The sequence below is a fragment of the Lycorma delicatula genome, chromosome 1, assembly GCF_047948215.1.
Source record: "Lycorma delicatula isolate Av1 chromosome 1, ASM4794821v1, whole genome shotgun sequence".
Classification (NCBI taxonomy): domain Eukaryota; kingdom Metazoa; phylum Arthropoda; class Insecta; order Hemiptera; family Fulgoridae; genus Lycorma; species Lycorma delicatula.
The window spans coordinates 93,548,144-93,564,949 of record NC_134455.1 but is presented as its reverse complement, the minus strand read 5'-3'; the positions used below and the strand labels follow the sequence as shown (position 1 = coordinate 93,564,949).

The window sequence follows — 16,806 nt, the reverse complement described above, 5'->3', positions numbered from 1 at the left end:
ACTCACAATAATGCTACGACCTCTTAAATATTATGATTTATATCAAATAAACAGTAACAAAAGGGTTATTAAGGATTGTTATGAATACGGTTCGAACTATTTTGTAGACTTATTGTTTTTTTAAGATTTACCTATGCAAATATCGGGTTTTGTATAGTTACAATATTTTAAACACTGTAATACTTAATATAAAACATATTAACGATTAATGCATCTGTTTGATAAAAATGTTTGCTACATTATCGTGTATATACCTATTCTATTTCACCTACCGAATGAAGATATTGTATATAAGTAAGTGTTTTTCATCAGTACGCTTGTTTACACTACCTGGAAGCCGAATGCACGTTTAAAGTGTCTGAATTATAGCATGTCAGGGTTACTTTCTCTGAGAGTAATTATGCTTACCGTATAATCAATCCAGTTGGGGAACAGAATGAAAGTGTCACTTGTACAGTTGATTATTATCTGCGTTTCAGTCGGCATAACATGTTGATTTGCGACCACACGTTCGTCTCGGTGAAGTAGAGAGGGAGAAATTTGCTTTCGAAGTTTCTATTTCCGCCTGTTTATCAAAAATGGAATGTTTTCTATTCTTGAGTAATCCTGTCATTTTTTTGAGGTGGCTTGTATAACTTATGTCAGGCTGTCCAAAGCCGGTTATGGCACATTACTAAAATTATCTTTAACCAACTACGTAAGGAGGAGGTTAATGGATTGTTCTTTGTCCCTGATTGCATTGGTTTTCATGAAATAGGTATCAAACAATTTGTTTAATCGCTAAAGTGATACTAGTTTTCATTCAAAGTTGAACACTATTTTCTTGTCCGATAAAATGATTTGAAACTGTAATCGAGTACGAAACAAAATTGTTGTAAATAAAATACGGTTTCTTAATAACATTGTGAATGAAAAATAATTTTAAAACATTCTTAAAAAAGAAAATGTAGTGAATAATTACAAGGAATTTAAAATAAATCTAAACGAAATCACTGGAATTCAATAGAAAAATAGTTTGATATTGGTAATTACAAAAAGCAAAAGAAAAAAGATAAAGTATTTCATAAAAAAGAAATAAAAAAAAAATATATTAATAAGTTATCAGAATTTGAGGATTAATTTACCGTGTAGTATAATTGTAAGTAAATTTAAATTGAGTCGCATTCGATCCGTAGGGGAAAAATAAATAAATGCAGTTTGAGAAAATGTTGATTAAACGAAATTAAAAATTTTGAATTTGCTCGAGTAAAGATCAGATTTTTCTTTTATGTTTCCTTAGTAATGATTGGTAAATATCAGTTTAAAAAATTAAGTACTATATTAAAATTTTAGATAATTTATATTTTTATGTGCTGGATACTATAATGAAAGGATTGATATGAGAGAAATAATTGCCTGTCCGCCAAAATTACTTGTTGTGCTCAGCCCTAAAAGTGATAAATTTATTCTGATCACCCCACTGACTAACTGAATAATGAATATATCATTACATTTACAGATAGCAACTTCGATTGGTGCTTCTATTACGTCAGGTTCTTGTATCACAAAAGTAAGAAAGATTACCGCTGATAGTGTAAATAAATAAATCACTTCTCCTTTCTGTCATGATACAATGTAGTCATATTAAAAACATTTCATCTACTCAGATACGGCTAACTAATATTTATGTGATCCTTACAGCAGTTACCAGGTAAGAGAATTCTACTACTATAAGAAATCATTATGGGTTTTTCCTTTCTGTTCTTTCATTAAAAATAAAAATTGATTAATCATTGAGTTCAATTCAATAATCAATGAGAATCAGTTAATTTTAGCTTTGTTGATTAATGTATTAATGAATTTGTTAAAGTTTGACTATAGTGTGAGCTTCTTTTTTTACAGCTTGTCGTTACTGTTGTAATCCAAGAATTTTATTTCTGTTGCCGACATCTTAACCGTTGTTTACTTTCAACATAACTATCAAGATATTAAAATTTTTAATATACCCTTTTATAATTTTGTTATCCGTTTTTTTTTATTTATTTAGAGGCTGGTCATTCATTTAAAAATTTTAGAGTGTATATTTTTAATCATTATCTTCTTTATTATAGTTATAATGCGTTTGTTACACTTATTTTTATAATACCTGTAAAATAATATTAAGATATATTTACAAACAAACTTAAACCGTTTCTGCAGTATTGATACGTAAATATACCTGTCTGAAGTCTAGTTTCGCGAGTTGGTCGTAATTCTATACTTGTGTATATTAATAACTTATATTAACATAAATTGTGTTATAAATAACATAGTATTGGTAAAATGTATTAACATTGGTCAATAATGTTGGCTGATTTCAGTCGTTTATTGTAGGTCAATGCTAACGCTGTATGAGATAGCATTATAAATATGATACTAATAAATTACTGATATAATCTGTTTAATAAATTAATAAGGCGATTTGTTGTATTTGTATGTTACACAAAAAATGTCTTTGATTATTTTGAACGATTTACGTAAATTTTTTTTTAGATATTTAATCAATTCCTCGGTAAAGAGTATCGCGTGAATTAATATTTTATCATTATTTTGAAGATTAATTTATATTAAAATTATGTTAAAGTTTTATTCATTTTAAATATTAATAGTTTTTAGGAATTTTTGTTATAAAATTTAGCGAGCTTAGGTAATCACTGAACAACAGTAACTAATTGTAAACATCATAATTTAATACAAAGCTTGCATTGTGATACCTTGTGTTTACAGTAAAAAGGGGAGAATTTAATTCCAAATAATTTAAATAATTTTTGCATTTTTTTGGTGAGGGAACGATTCAAAGTGTGGGAAGACACCCGGAATACTATTGTTATCTCTTCAAAATATATTACAATCTTTTTTGCTTTTAATACTCTTTGAAATTTGTTATTTATTTACTTGAATAACTGCACTTATTCTAATTAGTTAATGTTTAGTGATGAGCGGGATTCAGATCTAAAATCATACGGATATGGGGCGGCAGAGATTCTAGATAATAATCCTGCTATTAGTGGTTTAAACCTGATAGTTATTATTATAGTTTAACTTTTTTTAAATCAGTATTTTAACTAACTTACATATGCTTGAGTTACAATTAAAAAGACTGGTATCGGTTGAATATGGAACGACTTAATACTTTATGATAATTTCATTTAAAATTCATCTCGCGTAAACAGCTATTAGCTTTCTACATAAGTAATTGTTAATCTAAAATATTTTGTTAGATTTAAGTAATAATAAAGTTTTAATAAATTTGTTAAACTACAGTTCTAGAATTTGATTAATTCCAATGATATTCTGTAAACTCCAGATATTTAGTGCAGCTTTCGTGAATCTAGGTCCGCTACGTTTCTTGTTCATGTAAGGTGTGTTGTATGAGTAGCTTTGTTACCCTCCTGGATGTGTTTTGTTAACTAGAAGCCAACAACAAAATAGTGGCCGGTAGAGTACTGAGGGGCAATATTATTTTAACGTTAATAGGTTATTAATGTTAAAATTTGGTTCTACTAAGCCTGGAAGTACAACATTCTGGTAATGTTTTGTTCGTATTTAGTTTTTTCATCAGTAAAGTATCTTAACCGGTACTCTGAATATTTACTATTTAAAATGTAATCATTATATAAATAGATTAAAATTTTATGTATTCTCCATTATGGATTTAAATGCACATAGGTTTTTGCTTAGTAAATGATTCATCTTCTATAAGTCCCCGAGTAGACTTGCTGAATCAAGGAAGTTTTTTGTAACATTTTTTTATTTATTTTGTTTTAATATATTAAAAGAGTAATTACCAATTACATTAAAATATTATATATATATATATATATATATATATATATATATCTAAATATATATATCTAAATGTTAAGTTATTTACTTACAGTATAGCGTGAACAAAATAATGTTTTTACTAATGTCTATTGCTGAAAGGTTAAATTATCATTTAATCGAAATATTGAAAAGAATATTAGTATGAACTGACATTTTTAATTGGCAATATTATAATTAAATTTATCCACGCGATAGCAGTTAATAATTTTTAATAAATAGGTGATTAATTAAAATCTATGCAGATAAGATTATGAATTATGAAATTATTTTATGATGCAACTATTTAGACGGGAGGACATTGAGGAAAAAACAGTTTGGTCGGATCGCATAGAAACGAAACACTTGTTATTCATCATGTTTCAGACTGCATTTTTTCTAACAGGAGCACGTATACCGTTTCGAATTTGATGAAACTTAACACGTGAAACAATGAAACAAGACGGAACAAAATTACTTTTTCCCTTGCTTCCATGTTATATAAGCTTTTGCTTTAAGAATTATTTATTTGTTAGGATGATATGTTTGTTCATGAGTATTAAGAATGAAATTACGTTTCAAAAATGCCTAAATTTTAAACTTCATGTACATCACTGTTTTACATAATATAAGATATTATAATTTACATTCGTATTTGAATGACTTCTACAGCGTTAGAAAATTATTGTTGTCGTAATCGGGTACAAGTCATTTCTCTTATAAAATGCCCATCACCCCATTCCAATTAGTATTGTACTTTGTAAAGTTCTGTATCCTTATAATTATTATTTGTGTTTAAGGAAAGATTAGAAGGGCAGCTTTGTATCAGATAGGCACTTAAATCGTTAGGATTATTGCACAGTCGCAGATCAGAAAAGGGTTTACAGGTAGCGTATACGCACCAGATCACCCCAGGATGCACTGGATTTGCAGATCCTGATATTATTATTATTATAGACAGAGCGGGGTCTGATCTATGCTTACAGAACACAAAATGAGGAAGAAAAAATGAGGATAAGGAAATTGGTGAGAAATGGCAGTTTATCCTTAGAGGAACTGCAGTAGGAGAGAAAGAACTTCACTTAATATAAGTTTAATTCCCCATCCAGGAAGCGGGCGCTCCGCCCCTTAATCTCTCTGAATATCGGTTCATCATTCCCCAAATTGAAGCGGTACGTTATTGATTAATGACTTTTTGTTGAAATAAATGTTATGCATAGACCAAGAAAAATTAATTTTTGTACAAAATTAAAAGGCCAGCAGAATTCAGAAAACCTTCGTCCATCCCTTGTAGAGCAGGTGAAACTTTGTAAATAATCATTCAAATTAATCAACTATCATTGAAAAATCTTCTTAAAATAATCTGAAAAAAATTTGAATGATAATTGATTAATTTGGCCTTGGATAGTAATCGATAACTTGTGTGGCTAATCCATCTTCGGAATTGTGCTGTAACTGGAAATATCCTAGTCACTAAAAACCGTTCGGATAGACCTATCTTAGAGGGTTGAATTTTTATTAGGCTAATATTGGTAACATCATTCATTTAAATGAAAGCGAACGATTTCTTTAATATTAAAACAAAAATTCCTGGTGTGGGTGAGTTTATTCCTAGGTAAAACTACCTAGGGACCAAATTATTTAGTACCTAAATCTACCAAGGGATTTTGGACTGATTGCTTCCTGGAAGTATCTTGAAATTTTCTTTAGGTGCGATTATTTCTCTTGCATTACAGTTCCTTCGAAGATCATCTTTTACATCACTCACTCCTTTTCCTTATCCTAGATTCCTTATCCCATTTCTTATTTTGAGTTTTATAAATATAGGTATGAGCTCTATTGCACATGCAGTGCCGAGACCTTCAGTATCAGTGCATCTAGTAAATAGGGGGGGGTCGGTCAGGGGTCTTTGATTCGTATCCTTTGGCTGACTATTAAGCATAAGCTCAATTTTCTACCCGTTAATATATTTTTACTGGTTTTTTTAAATTGTTATGGTAAAATATAATTAATTCTACAACTTTTGGATTTCACTTAAATGCTCAGTAATGTTATCAAAGTATACTTAAATGTTATTACAAATAATTTCGTAAATTTAGAGAACTTGATTAATTATCTACCCTCTTAAAAACTTTATTAAACGGATTAATAATGAGCGTAAAACGTACAAAATTTTATCGTTTCGTTTAAACAAAATTGAATTGTTTTAATCAGACTTTGGTTAATAATAATAATCTATGGACGTATTAGATTATATTTAAATTCATTTTGTAAACATTTAAAAGTCTTTAAAATATATTTAATCGATTTTTTTTACTTTCATTTTTGACAGTAAATCATAATAGAAATGATTTTTAATATAGCCTTTTTTTTTTCATTTTTATTATAACAACCAATATATTTAATTATAGATTTTATAGACTACGCACAAAAACAAATTACTTATCGCTTTATATATTGTATATCATGCATTGCATTACAAAAAGTTTATTTGCATTTTTCCTAAGGTGTGTTACAATCTGTTCAACCAATGAACAATAACCAATCCGCCCACGACCAATGAGACGAGGATGATATTATGACATGTAAATAAGGTGTCTTGTGCAGGAGTCTTGTGCAGACTCAGGCCGACCATTTCTGAGGCGTGTGGTTAATTGAACCCCAACCACCAACTTCACCGATATCCACTACATAGTAATCAAATCCGTATTAAAGCAACTAACTCTTATTAGGATTTGAACCTCAGAATGTTCGAGTTCGAAAATCAGGTGTTAAACACTAATTTGCGACGACGAGGTAATCGCTAGATCAGCCAGCTAGGCACACAAAAGTTGGCACGATAATTTTTTGTGTTCAATGTCACACTTCCAACGTCACTTCTGGCTTAACGTGTTTTCAGCACCTGCGATACCAAATGGAGCAATTAGACTTGCATTCTCTGAAAGGTATTATGTTTACTTTACAGCTGATTCTTGTGATGAGCAATGAGATGTATAAGATACATTTCGGTCGACCTGGTATGCTGATGAGATTGTACATTCAACGCATGAAAAAAAATTCTTGTAATAAAGGTTTTTTCAAGAAACGTTTTTAGCAATATCATATGATAACCCAACATTATGAAGTCTGAAAATTTGTTGAGATAACTTTTATTTATTTCTATTTTACACTCTGAAATTTTAAGCACGAAAATAGATAAAAAGGTCACGTCTATTTATGTTAACTAATTCTGCTGTTTTTAGAGAGTAAAAAATATTGATGTAATATTTAGAAGGGGTTAACAAATATAACTCCTTGTGCTAGGCGCAGTCGGGTTTAACAAAAGTCAGAAAATTATTACCATTACGGATAACTAAAGATAATAACTAGCGTGATCACAAGTTATCCTTAATTAATTATTAATGAGAATAGTACATCCTGAATTATTTAATCGTAATTCTTATAAGTTTTTCAATGTTACGTAATAAAATTAAGTAACTGTAGTCTTATATGGGCGCGTTTGTGCGTGAATCCCGCATACGATTGTGCCCACATGGTGTATGCGTGTGTACTACGTGCGCATGGTGCAATCGTAAATTATTATTATTTTATTAATTTCCAACGCGTTGCCGAATAAATTTAATGATTCATAAGCTTAGCCGTAACATATTTTATTAATTTACGCACTTTATTATATTTTCAGTAGATTCTGAAGTAAATATTCTTTCTTTTTTTACGTAATTTATAAGTGTATATATGATGAATGATATTGGTTGGACTTTGATTGTACTTGTTAGGAGGGGATGTTAGTAGCAGACGGACGGCTGGCAGGCTTTGTTATCAGCAAGCGAGGTCTCGACTCGACCAAGCGTTATCATCTCCAGCCTGTTACGTTAGACACGTTTACATTATTAACGAGCTGCGTCTTCTTTTGACGTGCCCAAGCTTAACAAAACTAAACCTTGTATTTTTCGTATCATGAAACAATATATTATTTCTTTAAGGAAAAAAGATATATATAAATTACACTTTGTTATATGCTGTACTAAGAACAGCATTTCGTTGGTTTTATTAATTTTACGATTAATAATTTGTAATTACTATGCGTAAATTCGGAAGCGAAAAAGGTTTTGACTGTTTAATTAGTATAAAATTATTGTACAAGTGGATTTAAGTCGGGAAATTATTCGACGATTATCTCCAACAGAAATATTAAAAATGTAAATTATTCGAAATAATTTTTCGATTTTTTGTTAATGAAAATTTAGTTCAATAATTCAAATAAACGGTGTTCCCTTTCATTAGTAGGGCTTCTCTCCTTATTTCCTGATACAAAATTACCGTGGATCAGTATTCCAAAAACATTTTCTACGAAAGGATTTAATTTGTATTTAGTTGTTCCTTTTGAAATCTCTTGTCACTACATTTCTAGTATTAAAAAAACAACTTTCTGGTAGAGGATTGATCTTCTGTACTATTAACGGTATATAACTGATTTAATTAATTTAAGAACAATTATGCTTTAATAGTTTGTAATATGTTTTATTTTTTAATAGATTAATAGGAAGAAAGGATACTTCTACACCAAAACATTAATCATCAATCATTTTCAAACAACAAAAATAAAATAGAAATAAAAAGAGTATGTAGTTATAATTAGTTCATTAAAATATAAAAAACTGTTTCATGGATAGTTATTGAAAGTTTTGCTTGATTTAATTTTATCTCCCTAATATATTTATTTATTTTTCCAAATTTTTCAGAGATAAAATCATAAAAACGTTCCTGATAAATTTCCATTAAAACAAATTATATGAAGAATTCAAACGCAGTGATAATCATTAATAAAAATATTCTTAGGATTGTCCGTTCAGAACTTCAAATTCATATGTTGAGATTAGACTTACCCGAAATCAGGTGTACCTTATATTTTTAAATAATTTTTTATGGTTTAAATTAATAACAAATTGTTTGTTATAAGAATTTTTATGACAGTACTAATCACTTAATTTCAAAGTGTTTACTATGCGTTACAACTGTCCACTTAAATTAACAGAAAATTTATGATTTTAATTTTGTTAATTTTACCGGTAGACCGACGTTTAACATAAGCATTTCTTCTTTATAGTTTTGTTGAAATGAATGTACGCTGTTGACAGTGTACAACTGCTACTGTGTGTTGATTAAACTTATATACATTAAATAAATATATTAAATGAAAAGAAAATTTTAAAATGCAAATCTTTCTTTAAATAATAATATTACTCTTCTATAAATTATATTCTTTAGTTTTCATGTTACATAATTTATGTTTTCCTAACCTTGGTCTATGAGCGCAGGGTCAGCGTGTAATGATAGCATTTTTCTATACTGTGTTATGTATTCGATTTGTATAAGAAACAAATGTATTATTAAAAAAATAATAATTCAAAAGTTGGTATTTCAAAAATTGATTCCCAAAAACCAAACTAGGATTTTTTAAAAATACTAAGTGAAATGATGAATTTTAGTAGAATCTTTTCGGAATATAAACTTATACTAACCCCACCACCTGTGTCAGATGCTATTAGAGTGATTTTTTTAAATTGCTTAAACCAAATTGTAAAATAGAGTAATTTAATTTTTTTTTCGAAATTCCTTCTTATCAGTTATTCGTGCTAATATTATACATTAAATGTTCTATTGTATGCTCTTCTTTGGTTCTGATAGCTATCTTTTTTTATTTGTAAGCTGAATTACTATTCTAGAATGTATTATTGTATAATTTTTTATTAAGCTTTATTTATTATTTATTTTTAAATTAATAAAACAAATGTAATGTTTTTTATTAATTTCAAAATAACTGCACTTGTAAAAAATTTTGTCATATAATATTTACAAAGCCGTTTTTACACCTATCGATAAAAAACAATCTCGGATATTAGGAAAACATTTCCTTCTAATATAACTACAGTTATCAGATATTACTTGTCCATTATAGTGTTAATTAATTTGTGCTACTTAAGCCATATTAATAATTTATGTATGTCCACTCGCCTGTTACGTCACTTATGCATCCGGATATAAACATTCATTCTGAAGTGATTAGGATCCGCTTGATTGCACGGATAAAAAATAGAATGAAAATATAATTAGGAAGACTAGGCGATGGAGAACTGGAAACACTCTTAAATCATTGTCATTGATTGATTATATTGCTTTTGTATAAATTTTGATTTTTTCATCTTAATGCACTTAAAAACTTGCTTATATGAATAAAAATTTGTTTGAGGTTTGCTTATAGCACAACTTTTTTTACGATGTAATTTATTTCTGTATAATATAAAACCAATTAAAATTAACATACTAAATCGATTTATGACTTTTTTCGTGAATTTAACGGCATTACTCAGAAGAGGAATGACTGAAAATGAAGCTAATTAAAATATTTATTTGCAGCATCATGCAACTTTAAGGAAAAAACTGAAAAAAAGAGTTGAAAATATAATAATCGTACTAGTAATATATATATTTATTAGATATATTTCGCTCTACAGATGAACCAAATTTGGAGTAGTTGGAAGACTCATGTGACGATATACCGTTTTGAATGCATAGTCATTATATTAATTTCACGTACTGTATAAAATCCGAAATTGCACCGTATTATTTTACATCTTATTTAACTTCTTCAGCAGCATACCTTTTTAAATTTATAATTGTTTATTAACACTTTTTTAATAATTTTAATTTTTGTTTAACACTATTTATCATTTTTATCTTTTATCATTTTCGTGTTTCTCCAGAATTCTCACTAATCTTCTATTTCTTTAAAAACTGTTAGATTAATAGAAAATTTGCTCTAGAGAAATTCTTGTTACACGATTTTTTTTTTTAAATCAGTTTTATTTCACAAGAAAAGTGAAACTAATGGAAATTAACATTTAGAAAAATTAGTATGATAATGTTGTATATCTGCTTATAGATTATGTATTTAGTCTGTTGATAAACAACAACGATCTTTCAGAAAATTTAACAATGATTTAATGTTTATGTGTTTTCTTTTTGTTGTATGTACGTAGGTGATATTGCTAAAAACGTTATTGAAGACTTCACTTGAAAGACAAGTCTTCCCTGAAATTGGCATTATCAATAACAAAATAACAAGCTTTTCATGTTAGACTTGCTAAGGAAAGTGAGGAGTGAAGTTATTTCCCTTTCTCCTTTAACAAGCCGGATATATTGTTGTTTAACTTGCTGAAATGCAGATGATAATCACTTACTCAAGTGAAATCTTTATTTTCTTCTTTACAGGGACTGAATATCTAGTGAATACTATTTCTCTTAGAAAGACCAATTCTGATTAGTGACTTGTACTTAGATGCTTTGCACGTGTGACATTGATATATGGTGTAAAGCAAGAAATTTATGTCGTCTTCTGTTAGAAACTATGAATCCTCTTTGCAGTAACGGATTTTTTATTTTTTATTATGATTCCTAATTTTACACTTAAAAGAAGAAAAAAGTAACCCTTAAATTTATCTTTGCATGTCATTAGATTAACATTTGGCTTAATTTTGTCGGAATTTAGAATGCCAGTGACATTGGTGCGGAGAGTCTGTTGCTTTATAAGATGTCCTTGGGCATTAATAAAATCTCCTATGATCACTTCATATGCGTGCACACAGTATGTGCTACCTGACAAAAATAATAATATGTATTAGAATCACCTGACGAAAATATTAAAGTTGATTATTATTTATTAAACTCTGTGATTAAATTACTGAATCTAAATGGTACCATTAAAACTGCATTTTCAAATCTATGCATACTATACTTTATCGATTTTATATTAATAATTAACTTATTTAATCTATGCCAGTTCTAATGGTACTATTTCTTATTTGCGTAAATAATCTTAATTTTTGATCACATGTTAAAAAAATCTGCTTAGTTATATTGTCCGATTTAGTTGAGAATTTTTCTTTCTCGTTCATGCATTTATATTTTTGAAGGACAGCTAATTATAAATGGATAATAGAACAAATGTATTTTCTGTTCTACGTTATTAATTTTATTGAGAAATAAATATGTATGAAATACGTAAGTTAAGGATTTTCTCTTCGTTGCATCTATATATAAACTTATTTATTATACAAAAAATATTAGATCGACATCAGTAATCGCTTCATCACCAGAAAAATGTAAAAATATGGCCTAGGCCTGTAATTAATTGCAGTGAAACTGGTGAGAGGCTTATCGGTATTTCTCTTATCTCGCTACCTTCTGTCTGTGTTGCCTACAGGCATTGACTGAAATTAGAAGTCTTCTAATTTATAAATTAGTTATAGACTTTAACAAAAAATTTTAAATAAAGCTTTATCTATCTAAAACGTGTGTACCTGGATTCAGCAGAGCTGACCCTAATCAAACTGAGGATTGTAAATTCTTGATTAACGGTATATAAGAATTACAATACAAATATTCCATAGTTATGACTACAGCTGAAGCTTCTGCATCTAAAAATGTGAAGACACCTATATAGTCTTTCTATTAGTAAATGACTGTGCAATAAATGTCAACGACAAACTGCTTTTGCAGTGAAACAGAGGCTACTCGTAACGATATCAGTTGAAAAAGTGACATTTCAGAAAAACTTCTACACGACAAAGCTATACTTGTTGCAAAGCCTAGAAGTTTAAGAGAGGCCAGTTTTCCCATTGACCTTGCAGCCAGTCATACGGTGCTGCAATCTCTTCTCTGTCCCCGCCACAGAGGTACAACTGATTGGAATTTCAAATATTGACTCCAGTAGGCCGTTCTTTTCAAGTAAATTATTCATTAGATTATTAACTAAACCCCTTTATATATTGAGAGAAATCACCTTTTCGGATAGAACGCTGTTAACAGATATCATCCTCCCAATCAATGGATAAGAATTTAGGTTAGTTTTATCAAAATGTTAACGCTATAGAAAATGACTTTACAAGATAAAAAAATCGGTAGTTATCTTTGTATTTCTGTATTCCTTTCCCATATCTTGTATAAAAATCTGTTGATAGAACAAAATCATACAATAAAATTATGAGGAAATATTTTTCGTATGTTGTATGAAATGAATGCTACTGGCAAACGAGTCAGATTCACATGTTCTCACCGGTTTCGTGTTCCGATCCTGTATTTTTTTTTTAAACTATCATATTGAAATTACGTCATTGTTATTTTAATTTCTAGGGTTAACAAAAAATTTAGGTTTAATAAAAAAGTAATCTATTATAACTGCTAATACAAAAAAATTCACAGAAATGAATTTCAGAAGAACCAGAAAATAAAATAAAAAGTGTTACTAAAGTATTGTAAGAGATATACAGGAAATAGACTGAAAATACGTAGGTATAACATTTCTGTTTGTATAATCTTATAATTTATAAAATATAATTCAAGAACAATATAAATTGTAAACAAAATTGACAATAAGTAAGCAGTTATCGAAGTTAATCGCTTTTTAAATATACAAAGTATAATTAACATGATCAGGGAGGTTGTAATTAAGGAACCTTCTTTAATTAGGATTAAAAATGGCATAAAAAATTACACTGAAATTTACTTAGCGTTTAAATTCAAGTTATTTGTCTATTTCATCAAACATCATTATTTAGAATTCTTTGTGTAATTTAAAATGTTATCGATAAGTTCATAAGTTAATATGCTATTAAGAGGAGAATATGATGAACTATTCCACGACAGACTTGATTTCCGGATTATAACTCAGATCAATATCGTCTATCGGGGCGTCGAGAGACGACATGAGAAACTCCGTGTGTTAACTCAAATTACACTAAACGTAAACATTTTGAAAAATTGATGTTCCACCAAACCGGTAATTTACTAATCAGTATTTACTCGTGTACTCAACAGAAGAATTACGTATCGTTCAGTTAAGATGATTACTTAGCATTAAATATTCGATTATAAATGCGTTCTATTTTCAGAAATTCTAATTTTCCCAACATAATATAATGAATGCATTGTCAAACACAACAGATAGGGGTACATTAATGTGTTATTTACCCTCACGATGTTTTATCTGGCTGTGACAAATATAAAATATTTGAGTAACAAAAGGCATGAAAGTTGCTTTCTTCGAGAGTAGTGATGCCTGCTATGCAATCAATCCTTATGTTGAGAAGATTGAAGATATCACATTCAAGATTGAATTTCAATTATATTGCGATTGGTTTAACGTGCTGATATCCAACAGTGTATCAAATGGAGAAGGCAACTAGAAATCATTTCATGCATCACTTTACGTAGTTAGCTTGGCGTCGGTTGTTATGTATGACTAATATGGCTGTATTGTTTTTAAGAGGGAGTTATGACACGTGTCAGATTGCCTTAGACTGTTGCAGTTGTAACATCTAACAAAAAAAGTCCCTAAATTGTTGATTTTCCTAAAATTTCATATGGTGGTTTATTTGGAATAAGCGCAATTTCTGTTATTCGTATTTAAATGTAATATGTAATATGTTATGGCTGTTTATACCAGTTGGAAGTTTATGTAACTTGCAATAAATTGTTGTTTTATAATTTTATTATTCTAATAAATCATTTTTTACCAGTCACATTAATTTATTATTACTATAATTTATTTTATTTTTTATTAAAACTTTTATTAATTTATTTTATTAAAAACAAAAGACAATTTTATATTAATACTGTTAATATACCTTGTTCTTCCTTTAATTAAAACCAGTTTTATAACCGTATAATTATTTGGTTATATCTTTTTTACTTATTTGTGGATATTCCGAAAAATTTAATTATTTACATCTGCGAAGCCTTTTTTTTAAATTTGATTTATACTCTTCCTTTTTTTCCTGTTTAGCCTCCGGGAATTACCGTTCAGGTATTATTTTAAAGGATGAATGAACATGATATGTATATGAATGTAAACGAAGTTTAGCTTGCACAGTCTACCGTTCCTGAGATGTGTGGTTAATTCAAACCCAACCACCAAAGAACACCGGTATCCACGATCTAGTATTCAAATCCGTATAAAATTAACTGTCTTTACTAGGACTTGAACGCTGGAATTCTCTACTTTCAAATCAGCTGATTTGGGAAGACGCGTTCACCACTAAACCAACCCGGTGGGTTTGGATTTATAGTCTATTTTAAAAAGAGCGCACGCATCATACTTCATAACTTTACTTAATACAATTTAATACTCTATTTTTTTAAAAAATATATTGACATTTGTAATTAAACTTACCAAGTGGTTGATGAACGTGATAATAATCAATTGTTAAAGAAAATGAATAAATCTGCTTCTTTTGTATCAAATATAAATTTAGGGATTAAATATGTTTTATTTTTCTGTTTTTCAGGATGTTAGAACGACACCAGAACCAGATGCCGAAGAAGAAAAGTTCTCTGGTTAGTAAAGTTATCATATATACAAAAAATAAAAATTATTAATAGCTATAACGTAATTTTTATTATGGAAAATATTACTCTTATTGTACGCGGGTTTTTTTCCAACCCAATTTCACTGAGGAACAAAATAGAATATTTTTTGTCTCAGGAAGAAAAATATGTGATTCTGTTAGCATTTTTCCCCCTGAATTCGAATATGATACCGATTTTTCCCCATCACTCAAGGTTTCCGAGAGACAGACATTTATAATTTCAAACATTTTAATACTTTCTGCATTCTTAACTACACAATTCTCAAACTTTTGACTCAACTAGAGTAAAAAATGACTATATTTTTGCTATATTTTGCCTGTGGAACATTCATCTTGATGGTCTAAAAATAATCGGCCAGTATATTAGGATTCCATTTTCCTTGATACCTCTTTTCCATAGCTGAAATCTCCTGATGAATGTGTTCCCCGTCCTCATCGCTTACCGCGCCAAGATTTTCCGGAAAGAAATCTAGGTGCGAGTCCAGGAAGTATACTTTTAAAGACATATTACAACCCAAATTTTTATAAGATGTTATAAGATCGTTGACAATATCACGGTAATTTTCCGTCTTCCGATTTCTTAATAAACTATGAGTAACATTTTTGAACGCTTGCCAAGCTGCTTTCTCCAGTGGATTCAATAGTTCCTCAAACTTTTTATCATGCATTAGTGATTGTATCTGTGGACCCACAAATATCCCTTCTTTAATTTTTTCATCACTAATTTTAGGACTTCTGTTTTAAGTACATGAAACCAGGAGTATTGTCCATAGCCATGACGAAATTCTTCATTAATCCTACTTTGATGTGTAACGGAGGTTGATACACATTTTTAGGATTATACAATGAGTCGTGATTCACATTTTTCTGTTCAGAAATGAGTGATTCGCCTTTAGGTCATTCTTTTCTAATGAAATAGTTTTTTCTGTCCCTACTATCCCATTCACAAAAAAAACATTAATACTCTGTGTAACCAAGCTGCAGACCAAGAATAAGTGCAATTACCTTCAAATTACGAAAATATTCCATTCATATTCTGCATATTGAAGCTTTTCCAATATATATTTAAAATTTTCATATGTTTCTTTCAATCTAGCAGAGTGAGCCACAGGTACTGATGAGAATTTATTGCCGTTATGCAGAAGCACAGCTTTTAAACTAACTTTAGAGGAATCATAAACAAGCCCCATTCTGTAGGGTTATGTTCATTACATTGTCTCCATAAGAGAAGATATATCATTACAAAACACTAAGCCATTTTCTTCAGAAAAATAGTCTGAATTCAGAATGACGATTATGATAAGTACATATCTTTGTATTCTTTTGAAGAAGATTCCATCCTTTTCCTGCTGGGAAGCAAGTATTTAAGACTGTTTTTTGGATAACTTTAAATCTCGTATGCGATCGATAAGATTTTCTTGAGTCAGTAAATGAGGTTCAGATAAACTGCTTTGTTCAAAAGTTGTATCACCAGAAACTGTTTCTTTTTCTTCCTTACTTCGATCAAACTCTGCGCTCTCTTCATCTAATGTCATGTTCTGGAGGCTTTGGTATGGGC

At 29.2% G+C, this 16,806-nt stretch overlaps 1 protein-coding gene across 2 annotated transcripts in view; it reads left to right on the top strand.

Moving 5' to 3' along the window:
* Positions 1-16,806, top strand: part of LOC142318145 (nucleolar protein 4-like) — a 136,468-nt gene that overhangs the window by 60,962 nt on the left and 58,700 nt on the right. For both annotated transcript variants that reach the window (XM_075354687.1, XM_075354688.1), the window contains one exon: positions 15,168-15,216. In XM_075354687.1, the coding sequence (XP_075210802.1) occupies positions 15,168-15,216 (49 nt within the window). The remainder of the gene's footprint in view (positions 1-15,167; positions 15,217-16,806) is intronic.